This window comes from Fulmarus glacialis, unplaced genomic scaffold (genome assembly GCF_000690835.1).
Source record: "Fulmarus glacialis isolate BGI_N327 unplaced genomic scaffold, ASM69083v1 scaffold25840, whole genome shotgun sequence".
NCBI classification, from domain to species: Eukaryota; Metazoa; Chordata; class Aves; order Procellariiformes; family Procellariidae; genus Fulmarus; species Fulmarus glacialis.
Window position 1 is genome coordinate 217 of NW_009189949.1, and position 26,060 is coordinate 26,276.

General features: G+C 36.8%; 1 protein-coding gene across 1 annotated transcript; it reads left to right on the plus strand.

The window, feature by feature from the left end:
- Positions 1-293: 293 nt before the first annotated feature.
- On the plus strand, positions 294-25,314 carry FAM102B (family with sequence similarity 102, member B; the record flags this gene model as incomplete). Its single annotated transcript, XM_009584054.1, has 11 exons — positions 294-348; positions 14,352-14,466; positions 15,080-15,109; positions 15,622-15,738; positions 16,959-17,005; positions 21,026-21,132; positions 22,110-22,202; positions 22,765-22,951; positions 23,043-23,170; positions 23,572-23,641; positions 25,272-25,314. Coding segments are annotated over 11 exons (992 nt in total), but the record flags the coding sequence as incomplete, so codon positions are not given.
- Between the last annotated feature and the right edge of the window lie 746 nt (positions 25,315-26,060).

Genomic DNA, 26,060 nt, shown 5'->3' on the forward strand with positions numbered 1-26,060 from the left:
GGGAGGGGAAGAAATGTCTTGCCACCAAGTCTGAAGTCAGAGCCCTCCCCTGTGAATGTGAATTGTGCGACCTTAATGTTTTATTCCGTTGGACGCTGGCTCACGGTGTTTCGTTCTGTGGATATTTACATGGAGAGTTGACATAAAGAGTTTCATGGAAAAGTGCTCTTTTATTTCCTGTACGCATTCAGGTCATATGCGTTACTGGCTTCGTTCATGCTTAATTCTGCAGTACAAGTGCAGCACTAGACAGGTGTCTTTTTTCTTTTTATTTTTCTTCTTTTGTGCCTCAGCAATAGAGCCGTCATCTGCTGTGACGGTAGCTTCCCGATCCACTGGTGGCAATGGGTAAACAGAGTGCAAGTGGGTTGATTTTTTTCCAGGTAGAGGCAGAACCGTGTCAATAGGAAGGGTGTGCTGTGGCTTCAGGTCTGGGGAGGAGAAGACTACTCTCCCATTACACTTGTTCATGTTGTATGGGTTATTATACTACTTTAATGTTATTACGAAAAGGATTTACTGAAAAATGTCTCATAGAATTCTGGGAGCAGATTAAAATACTGCTGTTACAGAGCTTGCTAAATTATCTGCTTTTGATTCTGTAAATAGAATTTATCAAGGAGAATAAAGAGCATAAAAATGGAACTTTGGCCTAAAACCTCCTTATTTAACCATTCCGTTATATTAGCATATATAATTGAAGATTCATTTTTCTTCTGTTCGGTTGGAGGGTCTTCAACTCATCAGTGTTCTGTTCCATTCCATGTCTCTTTTTTTTCTTCAACGTTTTTCTTGTGAGCGACTTCTTCATGAGTAATACATGATGATGGTAATCATGATTTTAGGCACTGATGTGCCATTACTGTCCTAATGCAGCCTTTACTGTCCTGAAGTCATTTTCACAGGCTGACATACATCATCTGGACAGTGTCTCTATTTTAAAGGAGTTGATTTCAGCTGAGCACATTATTGTGATCTTAGCCTTTTTTGCCTTGCCTGTTTATGATGCTAAAATTAAAAGCTTGAAAGCACACATGCATATCTATGACTGTGAACAGTTTATTAGAGTAAAATACGCGTGATAGGAGGTAGTACGTGTATGTAGGAAGTGTCAGTGGAAGTGTGACGATGTAAAAAACTGTGTTGAAGAGTTGTGTTAGAGTCAAAGAAGCTTTAAAATTCTTCCATTTTCTTTTTCTTGAGGTATGGTTTAAAAAAAAGAACAGCAGTGAAACATATATCGAAGTCCCTGTGAGTGTAACTGGCCCATTACTGCTGGATTGAGAAGTGTTGAGGTATGCTGGTAGGAAGGTAAAGAATTCCTTTGCAGTGATCCTTCAATGCCAATTTAGGGAGTGCCTTTGCTCTTGCTTAAGAACTAACAGATGGATTTTCACAGTGGTGATTCAGCAAAGGTCTGAATAAATAAGGAAGAAATTAAGTTAACATCAGAGTGGCAGCATTTCAAAACTTGTCAGTTGCAAACTTTTTTAACGGCCATCATCTTCTAGTTGCATGCATTTATTAGTTTCAGTGTGAGCTGGCAGTCGTATCCATAAAGTAGTGATCTTTGTAGCATTATAAAAGAAGTTTGAAGAACTCCATTGTGTTTCAGAAAGTAATAAACAAACTCATCTCATATTGTATAATACATGGAAAAACTGACCATGTCTTCTTAATAGCTTTTATTGTTATTACTGACTGAGGTGTAGTAAACTAATTTTCTGGGGAGAAGTTATTGAGAAGTAAGTTCTCAAGTTGGTACTGATACAAACCAATACCCTGCTGCCTCTTGCCTTAAAAAAAAAAAAAAATAATAAAAAAAAGGCAGTCATACCAACAAGCTATAAACCAGCCTAATATTATTAGCATTTTCTTTCCAAAGCTTACTCCTTGAGAAAGAAATGTCAGGCTGAAAGAAAACACAGGCTGGCAGCATTGCAATAAAGGCCTATATGTAGTGAGTTGTAATAAAAACAGATTCAGGCGGTCTTCTTTTCAGCCCTGTGTGGATCATGCTGTATGAGTGATTAAAGGCCTGATCCTGCAAGCAATGTAGTACCTAGATCATCCCTCTGAACGATGAAGTGGGACAAAAAGAAGACGGATGGAAGTTCCAGCTACTGAAAAACATTTTAGTCACTTCTCAGATCTTTACAGAGAAAGATATGTAAGAAATATGTTCTGAAGACATAGTCCAGGTTATTGGAGACTTGTCAGAGTCCAGCTGCTTTTCTGAGTGACACAGATGCGTGCCTGAAGTGCATACAAATTCTGTAACCAGATAAACTTGTATAGTGCAGCACATAGTGATCTGGTTTGTATATAAACAGCAACAGTATTAATTGTTTATATATCACCATGGTTTTTTGTGTTTGTATGTAGTTTTTTAGAACTCCAATCTGAAAACTTCTATTTGAAATTTCTCTATGCATGTTTATGAATATTTACTGTAGGAAAAGAAAATTCTGTATTATAATGCGAAATGCTTAATTACCTGACAAAACATTCAACTTCTTAAAGTAATCTGGTACTGTCAAATACTGTTTTGATCAAAGGACATTGAACAGCCAAGTAGTAGCAGTGTTTAAACCTTGGGGGGGAATGTCTGAGTGCGTGTGCAACAACAGGACCCTGGAATTCTAGGGAGAACGAGTGGGTTATAAGCTTTGACTCTACAACACAGAAAACCTTGAAGGGAGTTGTGGGAGGGGGGAGGGTTTGTTTGGTTGTTTTAGTAAATTGCCAATCAGCCATGCAGCGTAATTCCTGCCTTCCCCTTTTTGAAATTGCTTTCTAATATGACTCCTGGATCTTTACAATAGTATTTTTAGATTTTTCTAACAAAGAGTGGATTTTCAGCAAACAGGCTGTGGATGTATGCAAAGTTATGCTAACAAACCTCACTTTCATTTAGAAAACTTTCTGGCTTAAGCCTGCCTTCCTATGTAGAAAGGCATCCCTCTACATTTCTATTTTTCTATGGGGCAATGATAATAGATATCTCTCTTTGAAATTGGATACATTAATACTTGTGCAGATTCCAGGAAACTACGTGTCTATACACTGTCTGGTCATAAAATATTGTGCACATAATGTCTATTGCACCATGAAAGGACAGAAGATAATTCCAGGGCAGAAATTACACCTATGAATATTTTTAACAGAAAAATAGTATTTTAAGGTATAGACTTGACTAAATACTAAGCATATTTATTCAAGACTAGTCTAATGCAGACATAAATATATTGAAAGTATAGGCTGTCTGCAACTGCCCTCACTTTAATAGGCTGAAGAAATAATTGATGGGCCCCTGGGGTAGATAACTGCTCATAGGCTGAGTTGTTGCTCAACCAGCAGCAAAAGAACAGATGGGATATGAGGAAACCAAAGAAGTTTTGGGAAGTAAAGGATCTTAGTTCTTGAGGGTGTACTTTCAACACTGTACTGTATAGATTCGGCTACAGTAATTGTGGACGTGGTAGTTACATTTTTAGCTCAATTTCTACTCGCACCCCACTCAAGGAAAGGACTTCTTGGTGGGGGTGTCCTTATGACTGCAGTCTTCAGTTTGGTCATATTCCCCTGCCTTTGAGATCTGATTTCTGACGCTTTAGACTGCTGATATTTCTCTCTCCCTTCTTTTATAAAAGAACATTCAAAACTAAGAAGCCGATTATGATCGGTATCTGTGTGACAGATAGAGATTAGGGGCGGCTGAGAACTCTAACTTTTTAATCAAAACACTTTATTCTCCAACAGATTCCAGGGAAGTTCTTTTTATGTACAGCACACTCTTGAGTGCTGAGAGGCAGTCTCAGAGATCTTGCATTACTTGCATAAATATATTCCTATTCCTAATAGATATAGGCTACAGTATGTAATTGTCTTCTGTAGAAACTGATTTCTTATCTTCCAGATAAGTACATCTTTCTTCTAGTGATGCTTGGCTACCTCCTTCTTGACTGCCTATAACTACATCTGGTTTTTGTGACTCCAGCAAGTACATTTTCTGCCTCACTGGACTCTTCAGATTGCTTTTTAACCATTGTTTTCCCTGTTGCTGCTATTGCATTTGAAACAGAAAAAGTGATAGCGACACAGCTTAACCAGCTTTCTGTTTTTAAACAAAAGTACTCGTTAGACAAACATACCTGTCACACGGAATTACTGTCCCTATCACTCTCATCTTCCTGTATGATGTATGAATCCTGTTGACAGTCTTCAGAGTTGGTAATGGATAATGCTACTTCTGAAAGCTTTTCAGCTGTAACCAGATTTGCAGTTGGATAAACTGAAACAAAGTAAGTTTTCAAGTGCTGTGAGGCAAATTGGCGGTGGGATAAAAATCCTGGCTTGCAATTTTTTAGCTGATCTTTTCAGATTCCCAAGTGTCCACTTAGTGTTTTCTCAGTTGTGAGACTGTTGGTTGAGCAGCTTCCAGGCCCTGTCCCTCTCTGTAGAAAGGAAGAGGTAAGAAGGGGAAGTTCTCTATGCAAATTATAATTTTTTTTTTTTAAATGTAGTTTCCTTGTACCTCTTCAGCTTTTCATTAATACTTACAATAAAATGGGTTTAGTCAACAGATTTAGAGAAAATGCTTGAGGAAGGTAACGGGATGTACAAGGATTGATGTGGATATTCTGGACAGGGCTGAAGGAGAATAAACTAAGGCTAAAATATTAGTGGAGAGTTCATGTATAAAGGTGGAAGAGTAATGGTGTGGAAATAAGAGGGATGAAGAAATCAAATGTCTGAAACGGAGGAAAATCAAATAATTAATCAAAGGAGTAAAGAAAATAAACTCAGATCTGAAGAGAGTCATCTTTGGACTACAGTAGGAGACAAGAAAATGTTTGTACAAGACTGCATTTTGCATGGAATGTAACTGGTTACTGCAGTTATGAAAAAGGCTCATTCTTGTGAGGCTTTTGTTACTGTAAGTACTGGTAAGAGAATCAGCAACAGCTAGCTTTTCAGGAAAAAGTTCCTGAAAAGAGATGCATGCCAGGCATCTGTTAAAGAGGAGAGGGTGGGGGGAAAAGCTTTTATGCTTAACGTGTGTCTGGTTTGTGCAGGAGAATAGGCCCTTCAATTTAAAAGAGCTGGTGATGTTGTTGGCTTTTTTCCCCCTGACCCCAGCACAGTACATGGAGCACAGTATTTTGCTGTCATAAACTTGCCATTGGCAAGCACCATAGCACCTGATCGCCTTCATATTTTAAGGACTATTTCTGTTCATAGAATAATTTAGGGTGGAGCGGAGTGCTAGAGATCATGTAGTCCAACTTCCTGCTCCAAGCAAGACTAACTTTAATTAGATCAGGAAGCTCAGAGCTTTGTTCTGTCAACTTCAGAAAATCCGTAAGAATGGGGATTCCAGTCTTTGTAGACAACCTGTCCCTCTGCTTCACCACTTTTGCTGTGAACATATTTTTCCCTTATTTTATTGGAATTTCTCTTGTTTATTGCTTTTCCTTTCTCCGCTCCCCACTAAGAAATGTCTGGCTCCATCTTCTCTCCAACTCAATAGAGATGGCTGAAGATAGCAATTAGATCTTCCTTCACCTCTTCTTCAGACTGTAAAAATCCCATGTTCCCAACTTCTCCTGCATCAGGTGCTTCATCCTCCTCATCCCTGATTCCAAACCCTCATCTCACACCCCCTGGGCTTGCTTTGGTTTATCAGTGTCTTACTTCTACCAAGAAGGCCCCAAAAACGGACGCAGTGCTGCAGATACAGCCTCACAAATGTTCAACAGAGGGGAACAATCACTTCCTTTGAACTGCTGGTGACAGTCTTGCTAATGCAGTTTGCCCTTCACAGTGCTAATTCCCTTTTAGGTTTCTGCATTTGCTTGTAACCAGCAGTTTTTCATAAGTAAAAGTATTCCAAAGCAGCTCTATTTCCATGTGATGATCAGTTTATATGTATTTTATAAGAAATACGTGACATGAAATGTTGCTAGTTAAAGATTTAACCTGTTTATTATGAGTAAAAACATGTGGAATATAAAATAATTGCTCTGTTAAAGTTTTGCATGTACTAACAGCAAATTAACCGGGGAGTTTTGCACTGTAAACAAGGGGAGCTCTTCCTGTAGAGCCAGCTGTTTGCTGGTTTGCTTAGTGGTAAAATTTGTGAAACATTGAAGCTCTGTTTGTAAATGACTGGTTTTGTTAGGTTTTTTGCAATGCTTAGGAAAAAATGTTTTTGTTGGAGACAATGTGTTGTCTTATATGACTCAGGCATGGAGGAAACACAGAATATTATGACTGTATTTCTTCCTGAATATAAGAAATTTATTACTACAGTGTACATTCTGGAGATCATGCTCTGAGCTCTGACTTCAAGAGATGCATCTTTCTATATGAAGACTAAATTTAGCATTCTGGTTATCGAATAACAATTTAAAGTAGAGCTTGGTATTTGAAAAGTTATGTTGAATATTTTTTGCTCCTTTGTAGCTCAACATTCTTTAAAGATGATGAGGTTGGAATTGGTACATGCATGGGCAGCGTGTATCTTACATGTATTAAGTTATGTGTATTAGATGCACAAATGTATTAGAAAACATTTGAATAAAATTGGTACTGTGTTGGTGCTAGATCTCTTACTTGCTTTAAAATACTTGTGTTGATTTCATATTTGTCTATTTGTATTTGTTTCTACTTCCATTATCAACTTAGCAGTAAGGATTTTAGTTTAATTTGAAAGTGAAGGATTTCTTTTTTGGGTGATCTTGTTTATATTTTTGTTTGTGTGTACAGTAGAGATATTAAAAGAAAAGACATGAGTAAACTATATTGTTTGACAGTTCAGCTGCATGGATCTAAACCAAACAAGAAGACTACATTTCTGTGTAGTAAGAGTAATTTTCTTCTAAGGATCTCAACGCTTTACAAATACCAAGCTACTTGGCAGAACTTGGAAGACTGAATAGTAGTGCAGAATGTTTTGCTTGAAAGTGGGCTGATAAGACAGCCCCTCAATTGCTCTGGAAGCCTATTGCATGGGTACCTATATCTTTCCCTCAACTGTGAGACTGCACAAATTTGAAATGGAAGTAGATTTTGGGTAAGAGCTGTGCAAGAGGGTGTTCTTCTCTTCCATTATGTGTTCCCTAGTATCCAACAATACCTTCCTAATGCTAAAGATGGCCTAGGAAAGGTCAAATCTTACTGTAAAGTACCTGAACCACTGAGGGCACTGAAAGTGTGGCTGATAAACTGTTAGATTATAGGCTAATGCCTTAATTCCTGTCTCTGTAAGGTGGGATCATGACACTGGCATTGTTTTTTAGGTGCTCTGGCATTCTGCAGAAGAAAGATGTTTGGTTTTTTATATATATGTATATAAAAAAGAGTAGATATATAAAATATATATATGAATGGGATATTGTTCCCATTTTAAAAGACTATTTCCTACACTAAAAATAACTGTGTTACTCCAGTCTACTAAACACTGTATTTGTATCAGAAGGACAGAGCTAACTGTATTAAGTTTATTCAGCTAAGGGTTGATCAAAGGAAGCTGTTAGGTTAGGTGATAAAAGTTCATAGGCACACCCACAAACAAGCGCAGGAAACAAAGGCAGGGGAGGGTGGGGGAGCTAAAGTAAGACCCTGCCCCAGCTACTCCCAGGCCTGTCACAGGAACCATCAGCCCATCAAAGGCCCATCTACACAAGCCCAGGGACACAGAGGCAGGTGGGGAACTGAAATTATGGACTTGGACAAGGGGACATCCTGTCCGGGCCCCTCCCAGGGCTGTCCTGGGACAGCCTCAGCCCATTGTCCAGGCAGGAAACCCATCGTGTTGAGCTAACACTAAAGCACCTTTCGGACTGAGGGGAGTTGCTGCATAGGGCTATGAGACACACTTATGGGAGGCAGGGGAAGAGGTTTATTATGGGATGTTTAGGGGAAGAACTAAAGGTGGAGGAAGGGATGAGTCTAGGTGATTTGGGGAGGAACAAGTGTGGAGAAAATAGAGAGGTAAGGGGATAAAAAGGCCAGTTAGGTATAAATAGTTTGCTGGTTAGTACATTTGTCTCTGTTCCTAATCAGTGCAGTCTATTGTATCTTCATATTAAACTAGTTTCTAACTCTTTCCTGGGTGAAGAACACTCTGTTCTGTGTATATGGGGGCGGGGGGCTGAGTGCCAGCACCCGGAGTCAAGACTGTGCATCAGAGGACCTGGGTGTCTGTGATGCCAGCAACAGGAGAGAGCTGAGTGAGTGGACTTAAGTGCCAGCCATGGGAGTGGGACTGTGGGTCACAGGGGCCTGTGTGTCCATTATGCCAGCAACTGGCCTGGGATTGTGGGCCAGAGCACTGGGTGCCAGCAACTGGAGAGACCGGATGAGCGAAACTAAGCAGCCACTGGGGTGGGACCAGGAGTCAGAGACCTGTGTGCTTGTGGTGCCAGCACCTGGAGCGAGTGCAGGTGTGCGAGTGTGTAAATGCTATCACGGATCAAGCCAGTCTAGCTGTCGAGAAGGTGGTGTAGTCTGGGAGACATATATGGGTCCTGCTAGCAGACCTCTGTCCTGTTCAGCCAGAGAGTGGGGTGAGGCTGTTGGTACCAGCTGTCTCTTCAAGCACTCTGTGTGTCCATGATCTGTGTGGCCGGCTGTCTATGTGTAGTGTGGGGGTGCTTACCGGGAATTCATCTTCAGCCTTGCTACTGGTTGGATCTGGGGAGTGGAGCTGCAGCAGCCTCACTTCTCTCGGGCTCTCTGATCAACGTGACATATTTTCTCCTAAAAGAAGCAAGCAAAACTTAGGCAGTACTGGAAAAGTTGCATTCACTCAGAGAACTCTTCTAAAGGTATTTTATTCATTGTACTTTGGCCTCAGCAATTCTTAGAAATCCAAAGCAGCCCTCCCATCAAACTACCAGCTTTAAAAATAACAGTTATAACAATAATATTCTTGTTTACCTCATGGAGTGAAAAAGCTATTTTTTCAAGGCATTTATAGTGAGATTTTAGGTAACTCATGTTCTGTACAAAAGCTGTAAGTTGTCTAAGCAAACACCCCTTCCCTAACATAAAGAAGCATACTGACCCAATTGATTCCAAAAGTATTCCTAGAAGTAGTTTCATATGAAAGTAGTCTAATATAAAGACTGAATGGCATCTTAAAACTGAAAACAAATGCTCCCAATTTTTTGTTTCCTCGGTGACCAATGATTCTAAATAATTACACTAGAAAAACAATCTGTTCAACATAATCATCCGCATATGGCTAAATGTTATAATTGGCTGTCTAGAATAATTCAGATAAAAACTTGAATAAACAATTTTCTAATTAATGGAACACAGTATTTTGGTAAAATGCCCACAAGGAGTTTTGGCTTCTTTATTTCTAAGCCTCTCCTGCTAAAGCTTTTCCATTTGGTAAGTAGGGATTTTGCCCATGACACTTAAGGTCCTTAAAAGTGATTTATATTTGCATTTGTGGCTATTTGCTGAAACAAGCCATTATTCATATCCTTTATCCATGTGGAAATGAACAAACAATCTGCAGGTCATAAACACCTTAAAAAAAAAAAAAACAAAACCAAAGAGCCCGTCACTTGTTAACAAATTAGGATGAGGAGTTAATTTGATTAGGATTTGTTGTTTCTTTTGTGTTGTATTTCTTGTTGATTTTCTCTTTTGTGGATCAGAAGAGAAAAGTCAGGACTCCTATTCATCATTCTAAACTGCAATTGTGTACAGTACATAAGATACATACAGAAAAAGACTTGTCTACAGCTGAAATCTTGCATCTGAAATTTAGTCAATGTGAAATTGTCCCTCTAAAGAAAAAACACGTAATTTGTTAAACTGATAGTAACTTAAATTATACTTTGGAATCAATTTATTTTAAAATATGTCTATTCAATTTATTCTTGGCTAGGTCTTACTGGCAGCATTCGTTAAGTTACACCAAAGCATGACAACCTAGTACATATTTGAATGTATCTTAGTACTAAGATATATTTTGATTCATAAAACAACTGGTTTTGCTTGCATGTGGTAAAGTGACTGTGGGGCTCATAGGAAACTGACTCATAACGGAAAGTTTTCTCCAGCGTGCCCTGTAGCACAGGCACAGTTGCCAAGAAGTTATCTGGGTTCATTTCCATAGCAACCAATCAATATAACTGTTTATTTCCTAAAGGCCTTGCACTTGAGCTAAGAATCTCAGAAACTTAGATATTACTCTCTAAAGTTAAATGTTCTGATTATTTGACTTGTTTTTTTCAGTATGAGGGGAATAACTTGCTGGTGCTTTTCTTCACACAAAAATTACTTTCATTAAAATATGTCAAATTTTTCTTTATATAATGGAATTAGAAGAACTGTTCAGTGGCGGGGGGGCCAGTTGGTTGGGGTTTTTTTGCAGATTGTGTACGAATGTTTCAAATATCTTGTTTTTTAAAACAATGTGCCAGTGAAAGAAACTAATGATACTTTTTTGATGTCCTTATGAGGAGGAAGGGGTATTCCTGGTTTTACTTGATTTTATTTTTACAAGAATTAGAGCATCAGTATCTATAACTGAGGCATTTTTACTGTAACTTTTACTTTCTTGTTTGTAAGAGAACTTAAAAACCTGATCATCCTATTTAATGTTTATTAAATTGTTTGCCTGAATAAATCATGACCTGTAATATGAGTGGATTGAGTCTTCCAAAAGCATAGTGTTTTTGTGCTATCTTCCTTATTTGAACAATGATATACATATAGTAGTATTGGTATGTTGAAATAAATTCAAAATCCTTAAAGGTTTTAAGGACACTTACATTTCTCAACCAGATGTTACTTACATTCATCTTGTATTTACAAGCAAAAATACTACATTTAATGTTCACTAAATTATCTTTTACTATAATGTTAGTGATATCTGGAATACTATGTAACTGTACAATGTAAAGCTGCTTTGACTGTAGTTTGCTGCAGAGGTGGAAAGCTGTTCTGAAAAGCAGAAACATAACCTGAACCATAATACTGAGTTGTACAAAGATTTCAGTACATTATTTTGACCTTATGAGTTTACAGAAACATCCAGAAAATCAAAGGCATTATTTGTAGGAAAAAGTATTATTAATAACTGGAAATGCTACAGATGTAAAAACACTGCAAGAACTTAGTGAAATGATGAATAGGAGGAGAAGTGATTCTGTTCCTGGTAGTCCCAATGGTATTCTGAGTGATAAGGAAAGGGTGGTAAGGGTAATGACAACTGTCCTACTTGTACAATGAGCAGATGCTACGAGAAGGGATTTTCTGACCTTTATGGATGACAAGTGAACACTTTCAGTCTTGTAGCATTGTTTTATAGCCTTATAATGAATAGCAGAAAATCTACATTGCTTATAGTTTCCAAAAGGACACTCGAGACTGGATTGTTTTGCAGATATTATTGGATGTGTAGTAATGTACAAATGCAGGCTCCCTGTGGATTCATGGCTATAGCTGATGTGCCTTGATCTGAGACTAGAGAGAGAGCTTAAGTCAAAGGATTGTTAAGAGTTCTTGCTTTTTGAAACTTAATAAAGGTTTGTATAATTGCATGCATTTTAGTATTGATTAGCTATTTCTGGTAAGGTTTAATTTCAGTAACTCTCTTAAGTCCAGTAAAACAGACAGCCGGCTACAACAATCACTTTGTTAGACGACAGCATTTTTAATTATCCTCTTAATGTAGAGGTTTTTTTATTATAGTGGTGTGTTAAAACTGAGATTCTTACGCTGTGCTGAAACGACATAAAAAATCTGATTTTTTTGTGTCTATGTGTTTGGATTTTTTGGGGAGGAATACTACCAGTGTGCCAAAGTGTGATGTTTTTAGTGAAAGAAAATCTTGACCAACCATATCACTTAGTTAATCTGCATTTAAGTTCACCTTCCTGCTCAGTCTTTTTAGTCTAACAAGCTCCTGAAAGTTAGGGTAACTACCAGTGGGTTGAGGGCGTGAGCAAGTCTATTGTCTTTCAGTATCAATGCAGGCCTGTTGCTTCTGGTGCTCACAGAGGACGTTAGTATTGTTTCATAAGAGCTTCTAGCATTCTCAGTCTATCCTGATAGAACTGTTGACAGAAGGATCAGAATACTACAGTGAATTTAATGACTTAAGATAGTGACATAAATACACCTTCTCTATTTGAAGCAAAGTTTGTAGCTAGACAGCTCATGAAAAAGGTAAAACTTATTTTGATGTAGCGGTGTTTTTAAGAGAGAAGAGGCTCTTTTTTTTGTTTGTTTCTAGGATAAGCCCAAAATGTTACTTAGGAAAATAAGAACTTTAAAAAAATAAATTATGGAGATTTCATTTCTAAGTTACTGGACCACTGTGATCTGCAGAAAAAGAGCGTTCTCAGAAGTTGCATTATCTTTAAGCAGTGTGTATGAAAGCAGTGTATGAAACCTGCAAATATGCAAACCCCAGATACCCATGCACTTGGATAGCTGTGTTCTGCTTGACATTGGACATCTAGTTGCCTATTTTCTTTACCTGAGAGTTGAGCAACTATCACGTAAGTGCTACAAGTTATTCCCAGACCTTCTAAGTGTAACAAATGTTAGCAGTTATCAAATATCCCTTTAAGGTTGTATTTTACTTGATGACTTCTTGCTTGAGCCTGTTTCCAGTAGAGGATGTAACTATTAGTAATTTGCCTTTTTTGAATTCAGGTTCTATTTTGGATTTAAATAACTCATATACTGGCAGTTGGGGATTTTTTTTTCCAAAGCACAGGAAAGTTTACAATATAAAACATAACGGATAAAAGGTAGGTACCTCGTGGTGTACAGAGCCTGTTCCTTTTAGGTCACGTGCTTGAATATGACTCAGAATCCGTTAGTCTGTTGTGGTCATTGAACTGACTCATTTTAGGCAGGCTAGTTTATTCCTACCTTAGGAAGTCACGGTGCCAGTGAGCGCTGTAGCTGTCAGTCTCACCAGCACAGCAAACTGGAGCTTTTCCGTGAGCCTTGTGATTGATCATTTCTCCACAGGTGATAAACTCTGACTCCAGCTTATGTGGAACCATAGAATTCTACCTCTGTTAAATATGTCAGACTGGATCTTCAATAATAAGCTGCTCTAAGAAGTTAATATAAAACATAGGAATGTATGTATTAGAAAAATTGAAAAGAAAGAAAAGGACAAATATTGCTTTAATATGTGAAGACAGTACTAGGACGATTAGAGCGGTAGAAATAATTAGCACAATTTCTCCACAGTTCCAAATTCTGAGTTTAGAACCGTGGGACAAGAAAAGAGCTTTTGATCATTGAGACAGGTCCCTCAGAATCACCAGTCCTTATGTCCCCTGTTACTGACAAACTGGCCAACCTTGTCTTTAAATACAGTTAAGATTTTTTTGCTCCTACTTCTCTTATTTGAAGGCTGTTCTACAAACTTGCTGTGTGGCTTGAGAACTTGTAATTTTCAGTTTAAAATGGATGTTTGATTATGCCTTATTTTGGTCCTAACCACTTTTCGTTTGACTTGAAGTTATTTGGTCTTTAAAGTGTTTGAATTACTTGGTGTATTTTTACTATATGTAATTTTTTTCTTATAAGATACAGGAGTTTTCTAGTTGTCCTCCTTGTACCTGTTCATTTTGGAGTCTGTTCTTGCTCAGCCAGAGTTACCCAAACAGAATAATGTGTTCCATTTGAGCCTTATATAATAACATTAATATAGCTGAAAGCATCCTACATTTTGCCTTTTTTTCAGCCGCATCGTAGTGTCAGGTTGTAATCCTCCTGCAATGAACAAATCCGTTCAGATATTAGTCCTCTTATTTTGCTCTCAAATGGCAAGCTCCCGGTATGTAGGTGAAATTCTAATTTGCCCCAAGTGCTTTACTTTGTATCTGGTTATTGTACATCATCTCCTTTGTACTTTTCTAGGCCTCAAATTCATCTAGTGCTGTTTGTATGATGCTCCTTTCCTCTATATTGAAAAACTACTTGTCAAAGACAGTATCTTAAGCACATTCCAAAGCCTCAGCAGCTTGGAAGACAGTGCCTGGGAGCTGATGTTCAGGAAGACTTCACTGTCCTGAGGCAAACTGGAGAAATCACGGTCTCATTCATTTGCAAAAACACATGGCTGTTGAATTTTTCTGTAGGCCTAATATTGTGTTCAAGGTTTGAAACAGTTATCAGTCTTGCTACACAAAGAGAAGAATGAAGGATGATTATTCAGGCCTTGGATCAGATTTTGCATGAAGTGACCACTCTACAAACAGTGGAACCAGTGTTTGTTCTTGAGTTGTCCTATTGCATTTTACGGTCCTGAATGTATATGCAACTGATGCTAAGCATATGTTCTCTATTTGCAGGGAGGTAGTACAGGCAAACTGTGTCCGCTGGAAGAAAAAGTTCTTATTTATGTGTAAAATCAGTGCCACAACAGGGATTCTGGATACTTGCATTTGCAGGGTGTCTGTGCGGAAGGTAAGTAGCTCTTTTTCCTTCCTCTCCTCTTTCCTTGCTCTTTTTTCACTTGTTTTGGTTTAATTTTTAAATGTCTGATAAACTTCATAAAGCAAATTTTAGCTGCAACCATGTCAGGTATTCTAGTAAAAATTTCACAGTAATCTTATTAATTACCTTAGTTTGACTAATTGATGTTTTTTTACGTTCTTATTGAAAAGAACACTTATTCCAGCAGGACAGCAAAGGAATCGCTCATCAGTCTTTATAAAGTTAGCCCTTGATAGATACTTCTAGCAAGCAGCAGTAAACTTAGAAGCCTTGAACTGTGCTAAGTACCAGAATTTTGTATGCAGCACTTCCTACCTTTGGGGCTAGACTTTGCAAGAGCCAAATGCTGGTCGGCATCAGGCACTCACGCTTCCCGCCCTCTGCAAGATGACAGTCTCCTGCTGGCCTGCACCGAGGACAGTATTAATACTAAGTTCTAAATGACACAGTACAGCCTAGCAAATGTGTGTTGAGCTATTTTAAAACGAAGATTAGTATTTGCTTTTCTAAAAAAAACAAACAAAAACCCCTCAGTTGGTATCTTTAATGGCTTAATGGCATGTCTTTTTTTCTTTTTTTCTAGGAGTTAAAAGGAGGAAAGGCATATGCAAAGGTAAATTGAGATGTATCTAATTTTGCCTACGAATTAGCTTTTCTTTCTTGTCATTTTATGCCCTTTTAAAGTAATTCCAGAATAGTACTCTAATACCCATGATTTCATTATGTGCATTAAAGTGACACAGTGGTGTTGGAGCTCTCAGTCAGTGTGATTAATAAATATATAATAATATTATACCACCAGAATGTTTTTTCTTTCAATTTAGTATGTTGAAAGGGTTGATAAAAGTAAATCCTTCTGCATGTGTTTACTTTTAAAAATAAAGCAAGCCCTCCTTGTTCTTTTTCCTCTTGAGAATTTAATTTTTAACTGAAAATAGAGCTATGCAGAATTTGACACTCAAAGTTTGTTTTCTGCTTTTTGCCTTGGGCCACTCCCTTTAATGGGCATCCTCGTATTCATGTTTGAGAGAAACTGCTGTTGAGTGGCACCCAATACTGTGCATGTAGCAACTACCTTCATTTAGTAATATGCTTACTACTAACTTTTTCATTTTCTCTTAACAGCTGGGATTTGCAGATCTAAATCTAGCAGAGTTTGCTGGATCGGGAAATACCACTCGTCGCTGTTTACTGGAAGGTTATGATACCAAAAATACAAGACAGGATAACTCCATTCTCAAAGTAATTTGTTTCCTTTGTCATACTTAAACTCATAAAGCAGAGAACAACTGGTATTATTAAGCACCTAACAAAATTTAAAACATAGTTGCTGAACCTCTTTCTAGAATGAAAACTATTTAAAAGTAAAAACATCAGCGTTGTTTAGAGAGAATCATTAAAATCCATGATTTTAATGCAGTCAAAAATACAATTTGTCCTACTCTTTGAAATGGAGCTGTATAGCTGTAAAAGAAAAGCTTTCAAAAGGTATTTCTATTCTAACAGGAATTGAAAAATGGAATCAATAGTTAATACATTCATATAAATGTAGCAATTATATCTTTAAGACTGGGCAACTTCCTGTGCAGCTTTTCTAAGACTGAGTCTCTTAATTGGCTTATTCATGTATAAGCCAGCTTCAACACCTCCATGACTCCTGGAACTTTCCCTTTTCTATTTGATAGTAATCAATGTAACAATTGGTGAGCATTGTTGGAAGAAACCCACCCTGCTGTTCTCTCCCATTACTCCAGGGAGTTTAAAAAATTGAATAAGCTGCATTAACCTGAAAATAATTACATACAGAATGTTACAAGTAAATTTTTAAAAAATTCCTTTTCCTACAAAGACACTAGGATTAATTTCTCATACTATTAATTATACTGTTTAAGCATGCACTTTCTGATTTCTTTAAGACAGTCATAGACTTTTTCCAAAAAACTTATAATTGATGGCTTTGACCCAGCTAACAAGCCTTCTCAATGCATTGTTGTTCTATGGCATTATTTACCTTTTGTGGTTTTACTTTATCTCAGATGTTAGCACACTCAGTTCTTGTATGCTAGCAGTTTGCTAAACACTTTTAGCAAAGAACATATTTCAGCACCCACTGTTTTAGACAATATTCTGTTTGCTCATTAATCTTTTAGAATTCCTGTCTCTCTATTTTTCCTTTGAAGCATCTTAACTATTAATGATTCTAAGATTCTTCTTGATCTATGTATCTTTGGCAGAATCTTGTACGTGCAACTATGTTACTTTAAATGCTATTTTGTGTTGTTTGCATGTGCACTAAGAAAAAAGATGTAGTTTTTGTGTAAGTGTATTTGCATATGTAATGATGCCATTTTATTTTACTTAAATGTAAGATTTGTGGCAAGTATAACTTAGTGACATGGCCATGTATCACAGACCAATTCCATTTTTTTTCTTACGGTGGGTTTTGTTTTCTTAATCTGTAGGTTTTAATCAACATGCAGCTAATGTCTGGAGACCCATGCTTTAAAATGTAAGTTTATAAAAAAGCTGGGTGGGATAGTGTTTTGGTCGTACATTCTATGTTCAGAATTACACTTCTAATTTGTTTATAAATCTCTCCAATCTGGCAACAATTTAAAAAAAAAAAAGGCACAAAAAAATGGGATGGTAGCTGAATAATGGCTAACATGGTAAAAATACTAGTAGAACTACCATAGTTCTCCTTGCTGTTAAATAGTATATTTTCAAGCAAAGAATACTAGTCTGTACATCTGTAATTAAAAAAAAAAAAAAAGAGAAGAAACACTTAAGGGAAACTGTTCCTGCAGCAAGCTTATATAAATATACTTGGTACAGGGTGATCTGACTAATACTTGTGTTTGGAAAATGTGCTGTTACAACTTTTATTCACAAGTCGCAGATGATTTTGAAAGATTTATTTTAAAAAAAAAAAACAGAAGTGTGATATGACTTAGTACAAGACAAAGCACTTACAGATATTTAGTTGGCAAATACATTATGCAACTTACTAAAAGATGCAAGAGGTAACATCTGAGGGGGGAGGTAGCTAGGAAAATACACTGCTATATATTGAGGATCCTTTGGCCTTAATCTGTAGTTAAGGAAATGTAATAGTTTTGCTAGAGCACGTTAGCTTCCATAGCTAACCACAGGACAGAAAAATCATGCATGCTAGGGAAAAACCTAGTCATGAGTAAGATTAAATTGTTGCCTTCTTTCTAGACTAATAAGCCATTTTGTTACGAGGCACCCTAGCTTCGTGGATAACTAAAATGAAACAGTGTGAGTGGCAAGCTTCCTATTTCCAGACAACACCGCTATCTTACTAACCATGACTTAATTATCCTGATCAGTAGGAAGTGAAGAACTCTCACATGTAATTAGTATTATAAGAGATATTTTATAATAACCTGAATGCCGTTCATTTTAAGGATAGGCTTAGAGATATGTATAGAATCTGCTTCTATGAATGCAGTGTGGAAAACTCCTCAGTATTTGCCAAGATTCTTAATGCCACTGCTTTTCTATAATTTAGAATGTTGGTAGACTGGGTTGTTCAAAGTGTACATCCTTTTCAGTGTAATGTCAATCTTTTCCATTTCTACATGACAGTAGATGGCAATTTTGTCTAGATCAGGTTTAAACCAACTTAGTTGTATTTTACTTGTCACAAGATGTTTGGGGGAGGGGTTGAAAAAATTCCCTTAAAATAAATTTGATCCCTTAAGTTTCTACTTCAGAAACTTAAGTTTCTAAAAAGTTAATTTTTCTTCAGTTCATTGACCACGTTGTTATAGTGCAACTAGAAGGAGATGGAATCAAAATGAGAGGACATATTTTCTTCCCACAACTTGCAATTAAGTTGTGGAACTCCTTGCTACTACATGCTGTGAATGGTAACAGCTCGAGAAAGAATTAAGACAAATTCCTGAATAAAAAAATTGTTGAGGGCTATTAAGTATAAAACATCTTGTGAGGCTCAAGAAATATCTAAGCTACAGATGAGGAGATGCTGGAAGAATATTCAGGAGATAAATTACTATGTGTGCCATATTCTCTTTGCATCTGTTGTTTGCTGCTGACAGAAACAGGATGCAAGGCTAGACAGACCTTTGGTCTGAGACAACATGCTTGTTCTCATGTTAGCCTTTTCAAAAACAATCTAGGGCAGAGTACCAAGTATTACATATAACCCAAAAAGAAAAAATGAGCTTAAGGAAAACAATCTGGAAAAAATTGCTAGCTTCACCCTTGTTATGTCAATCTCAACTTTTTGTGTAGATTCTCAACTTTCATTTATACTTGCAGACCTTATGTTGGATCAAAGATATCTTCCATTGTAACGATATAGTGCTTTCTTACAAACTGCTACACTAAAACACTTTTACTTCAGCATGGATTAGTTTTTTTATTCAAAATACTCTCATAAACTGAATTTAAACTCATCTTTTATCAGATTAATGTAGGTAATCAATGTCCCTCTGAATAATCCAATGAAGAGGGGTAATAATCTCATACAGGCTTAACCTGTAGCAGCAAACATATACTTCAGTCTTCCTTAAGTAAAAAAAGATTGTGTTTGAAATGAAATGAGGCTGCAGCTCCAAGAAAAGCAGCATGCTCTCCTAACTCAGTTTGAGGTGCAAGTATGAAGTAACTCATGATTTGCAGGTTTTATTAGGACAATCGAGAACTGTTTTCTGTAGCAACTAGAGAATGCTGTGGCTGTATCCTTACCATTGTTTCTGAGAACATTTGAGAATGTTGCCTGCACCGGTCTAGCTCAGATGATTGTCCGCAGGAACTCTTCAGTGTCCCCTTGCACCACTAAAGGCCCTTTCTCGTCTCTTCTTCTAACCTTCGATAAGAAGAATAGAATACTGTGAAATCTCATCTTGTGCTTACTGAATAAATAGTAAGGGGGTATTATCTGAATTTGTCTGATTGGGCAAGGCTTTTCTGTATCCCTAGTTATTTAGCACTGCTTCATTTACTTTGAGTCAGACCTATTAACAAATACATCACTGATACTGATAACCAATTTCTTAAAAGCAACTAACCAACCATTAGTCTTGTATGCTAATAAAACAATGTATTTCTGTTCTTTACTGGCTGGTACCGAAATATTTGAAATTAGTACCTAAATAGTTTTCTGGCTCCCTAAGAAAAATATCTCTAACTGAAATTATTCAGACTTGGCATTTTCTTCCAAACTGATGATATAACCATTTCCTGGAACATAAATTTTCAACACAAACAGAACAAAAAATTTATCTAATCCAGATGTTCTTCGTAGAAGGAAAAATAAACCTTAAAACAATTTCACAATCTGGAATCAGCTATATATTTTATGAAGAAGCCTAGAAATCTTGATGTTTGGTCTGGGGTGACATCCCTGAAAGCATTCGGTTCTTGCTTTCAAAAGTATGTTAGGCAATTAAGTTACACAAGCATTATATTTCCAGAAGTGCTTTTTCTCTTTCTCTCTTTACTTTCAAACGTAACATAAGAGGGAATATGTTACTGTACATAAAGACAGTGACTAATTTATTGAATACATCAAATCTAAAGATGTCAACAAATATCCATTTGTATGCAGACCAACAGTCTGTTCCCAAAGTAAAAAATAACAAAGCATTAAAAAAACTTTAGGTAACATCTTGAAATGTATTTTAGTTGTATTTGCTTGCAAGAGAAGATTACTTTCACTTTGTCATTTTCTAATTAGTTTCTTTTGCACTAGCAAAACACAAACTTAGAGGTTTATTCATTTTAATAAAATATCCCTTTGGGTCTTGGTATAAACTGAAACAAGGATTTAAGCTTTATTAAAAGCTTTTTTAATATTGAACCAAATATAAATTATATTGTACATGATGCTTTTTTTAATTTGCAGAAGGTAGAATTTAGAGGGGGATACATGGAGATGGTGACATAGGCTCCTTTGTTAGGAGTGGGAGGGTTATCAGCCCAGAATCTCCTCGTGTACTGTAACAGAGGTGAAACAAAGCCAGGAGTACATCACAGTGCACAAGCCAAGTAGGCCAACTGTCGTCGTGCGGGTTTTGGTTTTTTTTTCTAACTTACCATCTTGTCATCTATTCCATGAAGTACTGAATTATATATATTCTTAGTACATAAATTATCCTGTGATTCACACACTTAAAAAAATAATTAAGAACTTCAAAATAAACACATATCGCTCCACCAATCATCAAAAAAGGAAAAGCCTTTCCAAGGATCCCCAGAAGCCTGAAGGACTGAGGGCTGAGCAGATGGATTCTGTAAAATGTCCTGAAGCTCAACAGCAAAAGCTTTTTTTTTTTTCTTTTTTTCTGTTTCACAGGGGGCTAGGCAGAAAAAAGTTACAAGCCTACAAGCTACAACTTTTCAGAAAAAAGTTATAAGCCTATTAACTTGAAGCACAGTATGAATTATGCCAACTTACTTGAAAAGAAAAATCTGCGCTGATCAACTTGGAGGGATTACAGCAAAAGTACAGCAAATCTTAACCACCTTTTTCTTACAGGCCTCCTTCCACAGCAATGTCTATAGCAATTGCTGGAGAATCAGAATCTTTGCATGAAGACAGAAGAGGCGGAGAAAACTTAAAAGTACTACATCTGGGCATAGCAGGTATAAAATAATGCTCTTAATATCTCAATTCTTTTATAACTGGCTTCATAGCTTCAAGGAGATGTACGAAATACTTCAATTCTTAAAGGGACGCTGACAGTTGGCCCACAAAAGGACCTTCTTTGGTTATTTGTCAAGACACACTCTCCTAGATAACATCAGTGGAATCTCTCTTTTTTACTTTTGTAACAGTTTATTTAATGGAAAGAAAGAACAGCAACTAGATTGATAGCCTGCCTTCTTTTTAATATTTAAAATCTTTCATTTTCTGTGTGACACATTTCTTGATTTGCTTTGGATTTGTATTTTGACTGAGCATTTAATTTGGCCCTTGATTTTCAACTTACGAATCATAGGGATATGCATAACTGAGTAAATTTTGAGTGGTAAAAGGTGTAAGTATTGTTGGAAATTGAAGTAGTTATACCGAAATTTAGACTATTAGGAAAAAAAAAAAACTATTAAAACGCTTTATTACAGGTTGAATTTTTGGGGGGTTTTGGTGTTTTGGGGGGGATTTTTGGGGGGGGTTGGGGTTTTTTTACAAGCTCCAGGCTCCTACACAGCTTGTTAATTTCCACCCTAAACACATCTTAAGTTGTCTTAACTACAGTCACTTTTTTAGCCAGAAAACATCTAGCATACCATTCTACTATGGTACTATGGAAAGCATGGTGATATCTTTAATGTCTACAGAGTAGACAAATCTAAAACTACATTTCATGCAAATCTTTCTAACCCAATGGTACTCTCTATTTTACTCAGACAGAAACGTATTGTGATTTTTTTTTTTTTTTTTTTTTTCATTAACATACATGGTATTTTTGCAGCACTTGAATCTTCAAAGGGTTTGTAGAAAACCAGTGTCAAGTCCCTAATCCCTCTGGGAAATCTGACATTTGAATCTAATCAAGATTACAGGCAAAGTAATAACAAGGCTGGCTTTAGCAACAGTATCTGATTTGCACATGTTGCAGATGTCTCAAAGAGTGCCTCAGTCCCAGATGAACTTGGTGCATGTGGACATTCCAGAACATCGAGCTATGCAAGTCAGCAGTCAAAACTGTCAGGTAGCTGTTAACAATTTTGTTATGAATTGTTGGGGTTTATTTACTTTCACAGTTTTAGATTGTAGAAAATAAGTATACTTTGTATGTTTAAAAAAAATGGTTTGAAGTTGGAAGCTTTTTCCTAGGAGTTTCAGGTGTGGGGAGGGTAACATTTTTTTCCTTGTAAAAGCACAATGAATTATCTGTTCAGATGTGAGACAGCTTTTTCCCTTAGCTCCCTCCAATTAACATATCTGAATGAGATTTTTACCTCTTCCATGTGTAAAAACAAATAACTTAAAAATGGAGACTTAGTTCTAAAAGCTGAAGGGCAAGTAATGACACCAAGTCATTATATTTGTTAGAAGCAAGAGTTATTTAGAACAAAAAGAAAACAGCATGTGCTAGAATACAAAATCAAAAGTAAATGGCCTAGTTGGCGTATGCACATACATTCATAAGGCTTTTGAAGTCTCTTTATAAGAAGACAAAACACAAATTCTGCTTTCAGGATGGTAAAATACAAGTAATGACCTTCGCTGTCAACAACACCTGTCCTAGCTCTCCTGCACTTTCCCAACAGGATATAGCACATGTCACTCTAGATCATCCAGTCTGTCTGAACTCTGCCACAGGAGAAACACCTCAGTGGGTAGTACCTCAACAGGAATTGGAAGTATTCTAGAGCCATGTGAAGAGACTGAGCCAAAAGTAACTGAAGCTAATATTGATACATCTGTTAAAGATGCACCATCAGAAGAACTCTGCAGGTACGCTTAACTTCGAAAGCCTTATCTAGCAGAAGTAAAACCTAATTTACTATATCACTTCTAAGAGCTCTAAATATATTTATTTTTGCAGACATCCTGTAAAGCAAGACTCTGTGGAGTCACAGCTGAAGAGGGTCGATGCTACCAGAGTTGATGCTGATGATATAGTTGAAAAAATACTCCAGAGTCAAGACTTCAGTTTAGACTCAAGCGCAGAAGGTATGGAGATAAATAAGGAAGCTTAAGGAAAACTGATGCACATTACAGGCCTTAGCAAAATCCACTCTCTTCATAGTCCCTGTTGCTTGTAATCATAAGGACTATACATATGGATCGCTACACTTTCTGCTTCTTCCTGTCTCCCAGAACTTGAAAAGACCCTTGCATGACTCGGGTAGCTTTACCAGAGAATTACTTTAAGTCTGAAAAGAAGAGAGCAGGGGCAAAACTACAAGGAAGGTAGTTCCTCCAACTTATACCATGTGAAGTTTGGTTCCTCATTACTTAAAACATTTGCATCTGAAAGTATCAGTTAGAAAACCAGTGAATTTAAAATTACTTAGCTTTAGCTAGGGCAACATTAAAGGAAGCTAACATATGTTAATTCCCTTGCTTTTTAGAAGAAGGTTTAAGATTATTTGTGGGCCCTGGTGGAAGCACTTCTTTTGGAAGCCATCATCTCCCTAACAGGTATGTAGCCTGAACAACTAATCCATAGGTAATACTAACCAAAAATGCATCTTTTACACAGCAGTTATTCTGTATATACATTCTTGATCTTTGTGTCTATCTATTCTGTATCATTTAAAGGCACCAAAAGAACTAGATCATGAGGTTTTATAACAAAACACATAGGTTAGTTCAAACTAAAACTGATGTGTCAGCCATAAGAATTATAACTTTCGGAGGTTCTGAAGAGTCTCAGTTCCAAAGTTTTCAGATATAAGCAATGTTTCAGTATGGACGCAGGAAACAGGCACCAGTTTGAAATCTTAGCTCTACAGACTTACCACGTTACTCTCTGGAGCTGGAAGAAAGTCTTAAGTGTTTTACACATCCATCTTTACAGTGTCAAGCTTTTATGTCTTCCTGATAACAAGCATAATTTTCTTCACTTCAGTTTTGCTCACAACTCCTTCTGATTCCATACACTACACTATTCCTGTTTCAATGGCTTATTCATCTTTCAACTATTTGTAGCCCTAAACTCTCTCCTTTGATAATCTGCTTCAGATCATCTTCTTGTAGTTGTTTTAGAACCAGGGAGATTTTTTTCTTCTCTAAACCCTCTTCAAATACTCTGATATATGACCTGAATGTATTAGAGTCTTCTCAGATGAGAAAACATTAAAACCAGGTAAGAATATGATCTAATACCATGATTCTGCAGTCCAGGATAACTCTCTAAGATTTTTCTTTATCTCATGAAATTAGCAGAGCATCAGTTATGTCAGCAAATTCAGCAAGTACTTCTGGAATTAGGTATAAAGGCAGCTGCTAAGGTGCTGAAAGTTATAAAACAAATACATTTTACAAAAGCAAGCGATACTGATGGTTAAAAGATAATTCATTGGCTTATTTGCAAACTGGGCACACTAATTTCTATCTAGGATAACATGTACGTTACAGAGCACACTACAGTAGTATATAGAGATCTGTCCTAATTCAGTTGCCAGGACAGTCCAGGCAGAGTATTAAACTAAGGCAAAGTTTTGTCCTATTAGTTTTTGACATAGTACTGCAATTTGCCATGTAAAACAACCCACTATGCTCTGTCATGTAGGGGGTGAGACAGTTTCGTAACCGTGCATTTACAATTCAGCATGAACAAAAGACTGGAAGATGTTTTTTTTGTATCTTAATGTAAGATGACTATCACTCACTGTTTTTTTTAGAGACATTTATCTATTTATGTATATAAAAAGTATTAGCTGCATATGATATAGCTGGGGCAGGAGGGGTACCCCAAAGATAATGTTTAAGGAACTATAGAAGTCCAACAGTAACTTCTTTTTCAGTAACATTATTTATCATTCTTCATTTTGACTGTAGTATAACACAAAATGCTTTAATGCATTAAACTGTAGGTTATTCAGGGGCATGGTAAATACTCGTTTTCTACCCTTCACATTTAGCTGTTCTGGTACTAGCTGTTCAGTTGGGGTTTTCTTGTGGGTTTTGGGGTGGGGGGGGCGTTGGTTGTTTCGGTTTTTTATAAAAACAGCAAAATTGCTGATCTGTGATACTTGCTGTTTAGATTCCATTTAATTGAACTAAATTCCACTGGAATTGAACTAATTTCTTTCAAACATTCTTTCAGAGTAGGATCTGGAGCATATGAGCAGGTGGTGATAAAACGCTAGACTAGAATGACAAGAGGAAAACTGGGAGCTCTGGCGTTGATACTTCTGTTTTTGTTTGCTCTGTTGCAAGAGTTGTGAAAGCCAAAAAGAACTCAATGTAATCTTTTTTTGAAAAGTAATGGAATGCCTCTTGCCCATAGAGCTTCCTCTTCTGTGGTATGAATGCAATGTTTAGCTATGTATACCTTGTGCAAGCACTTGGACTATTTTTGTAAGCTCTACCTGATGTTATTTCATTTTTAAGTTGTGTGAAACATTTTTGGAAGCATAATTAAGCAAGTCCCATTTCAGTATTTTATGCAGGAGATCATTTGTGGTGATGTACTTTGTTGTAACTTGTTTTCTAAAGAAGCTTCTAAAAGTTGGTCTTAAATGAACCCGAAGAAATTAATTACTCAATTTGATCCTACCTGCCATTTTAGTCTTACATAAGCTAATTACTTCTATCAAGTCAAAATTAAGGCCTCCACAAAACAGCCCAGCTATGTTTTAACATAACCAAAACCTTCTCTTAAGAGTACTGAGCATAACTTCACTGTAAGCTTGAACAGTAGAGGTGAACTTCACATGCATTTTAAAAAAAAACAACAAACCTAAATAGATCTAAACCAGCCAGTTATCAGTTGTGTTAACTGTAAATGAAGTCTAGAGGCTTAAATGCATCAAGTGTGATATCTGTTTTTGTGCAAGTGACAAAAGAAGTGGGATTCCACATCAAGATACTAAGGCACAGTAGTGCAGTATCA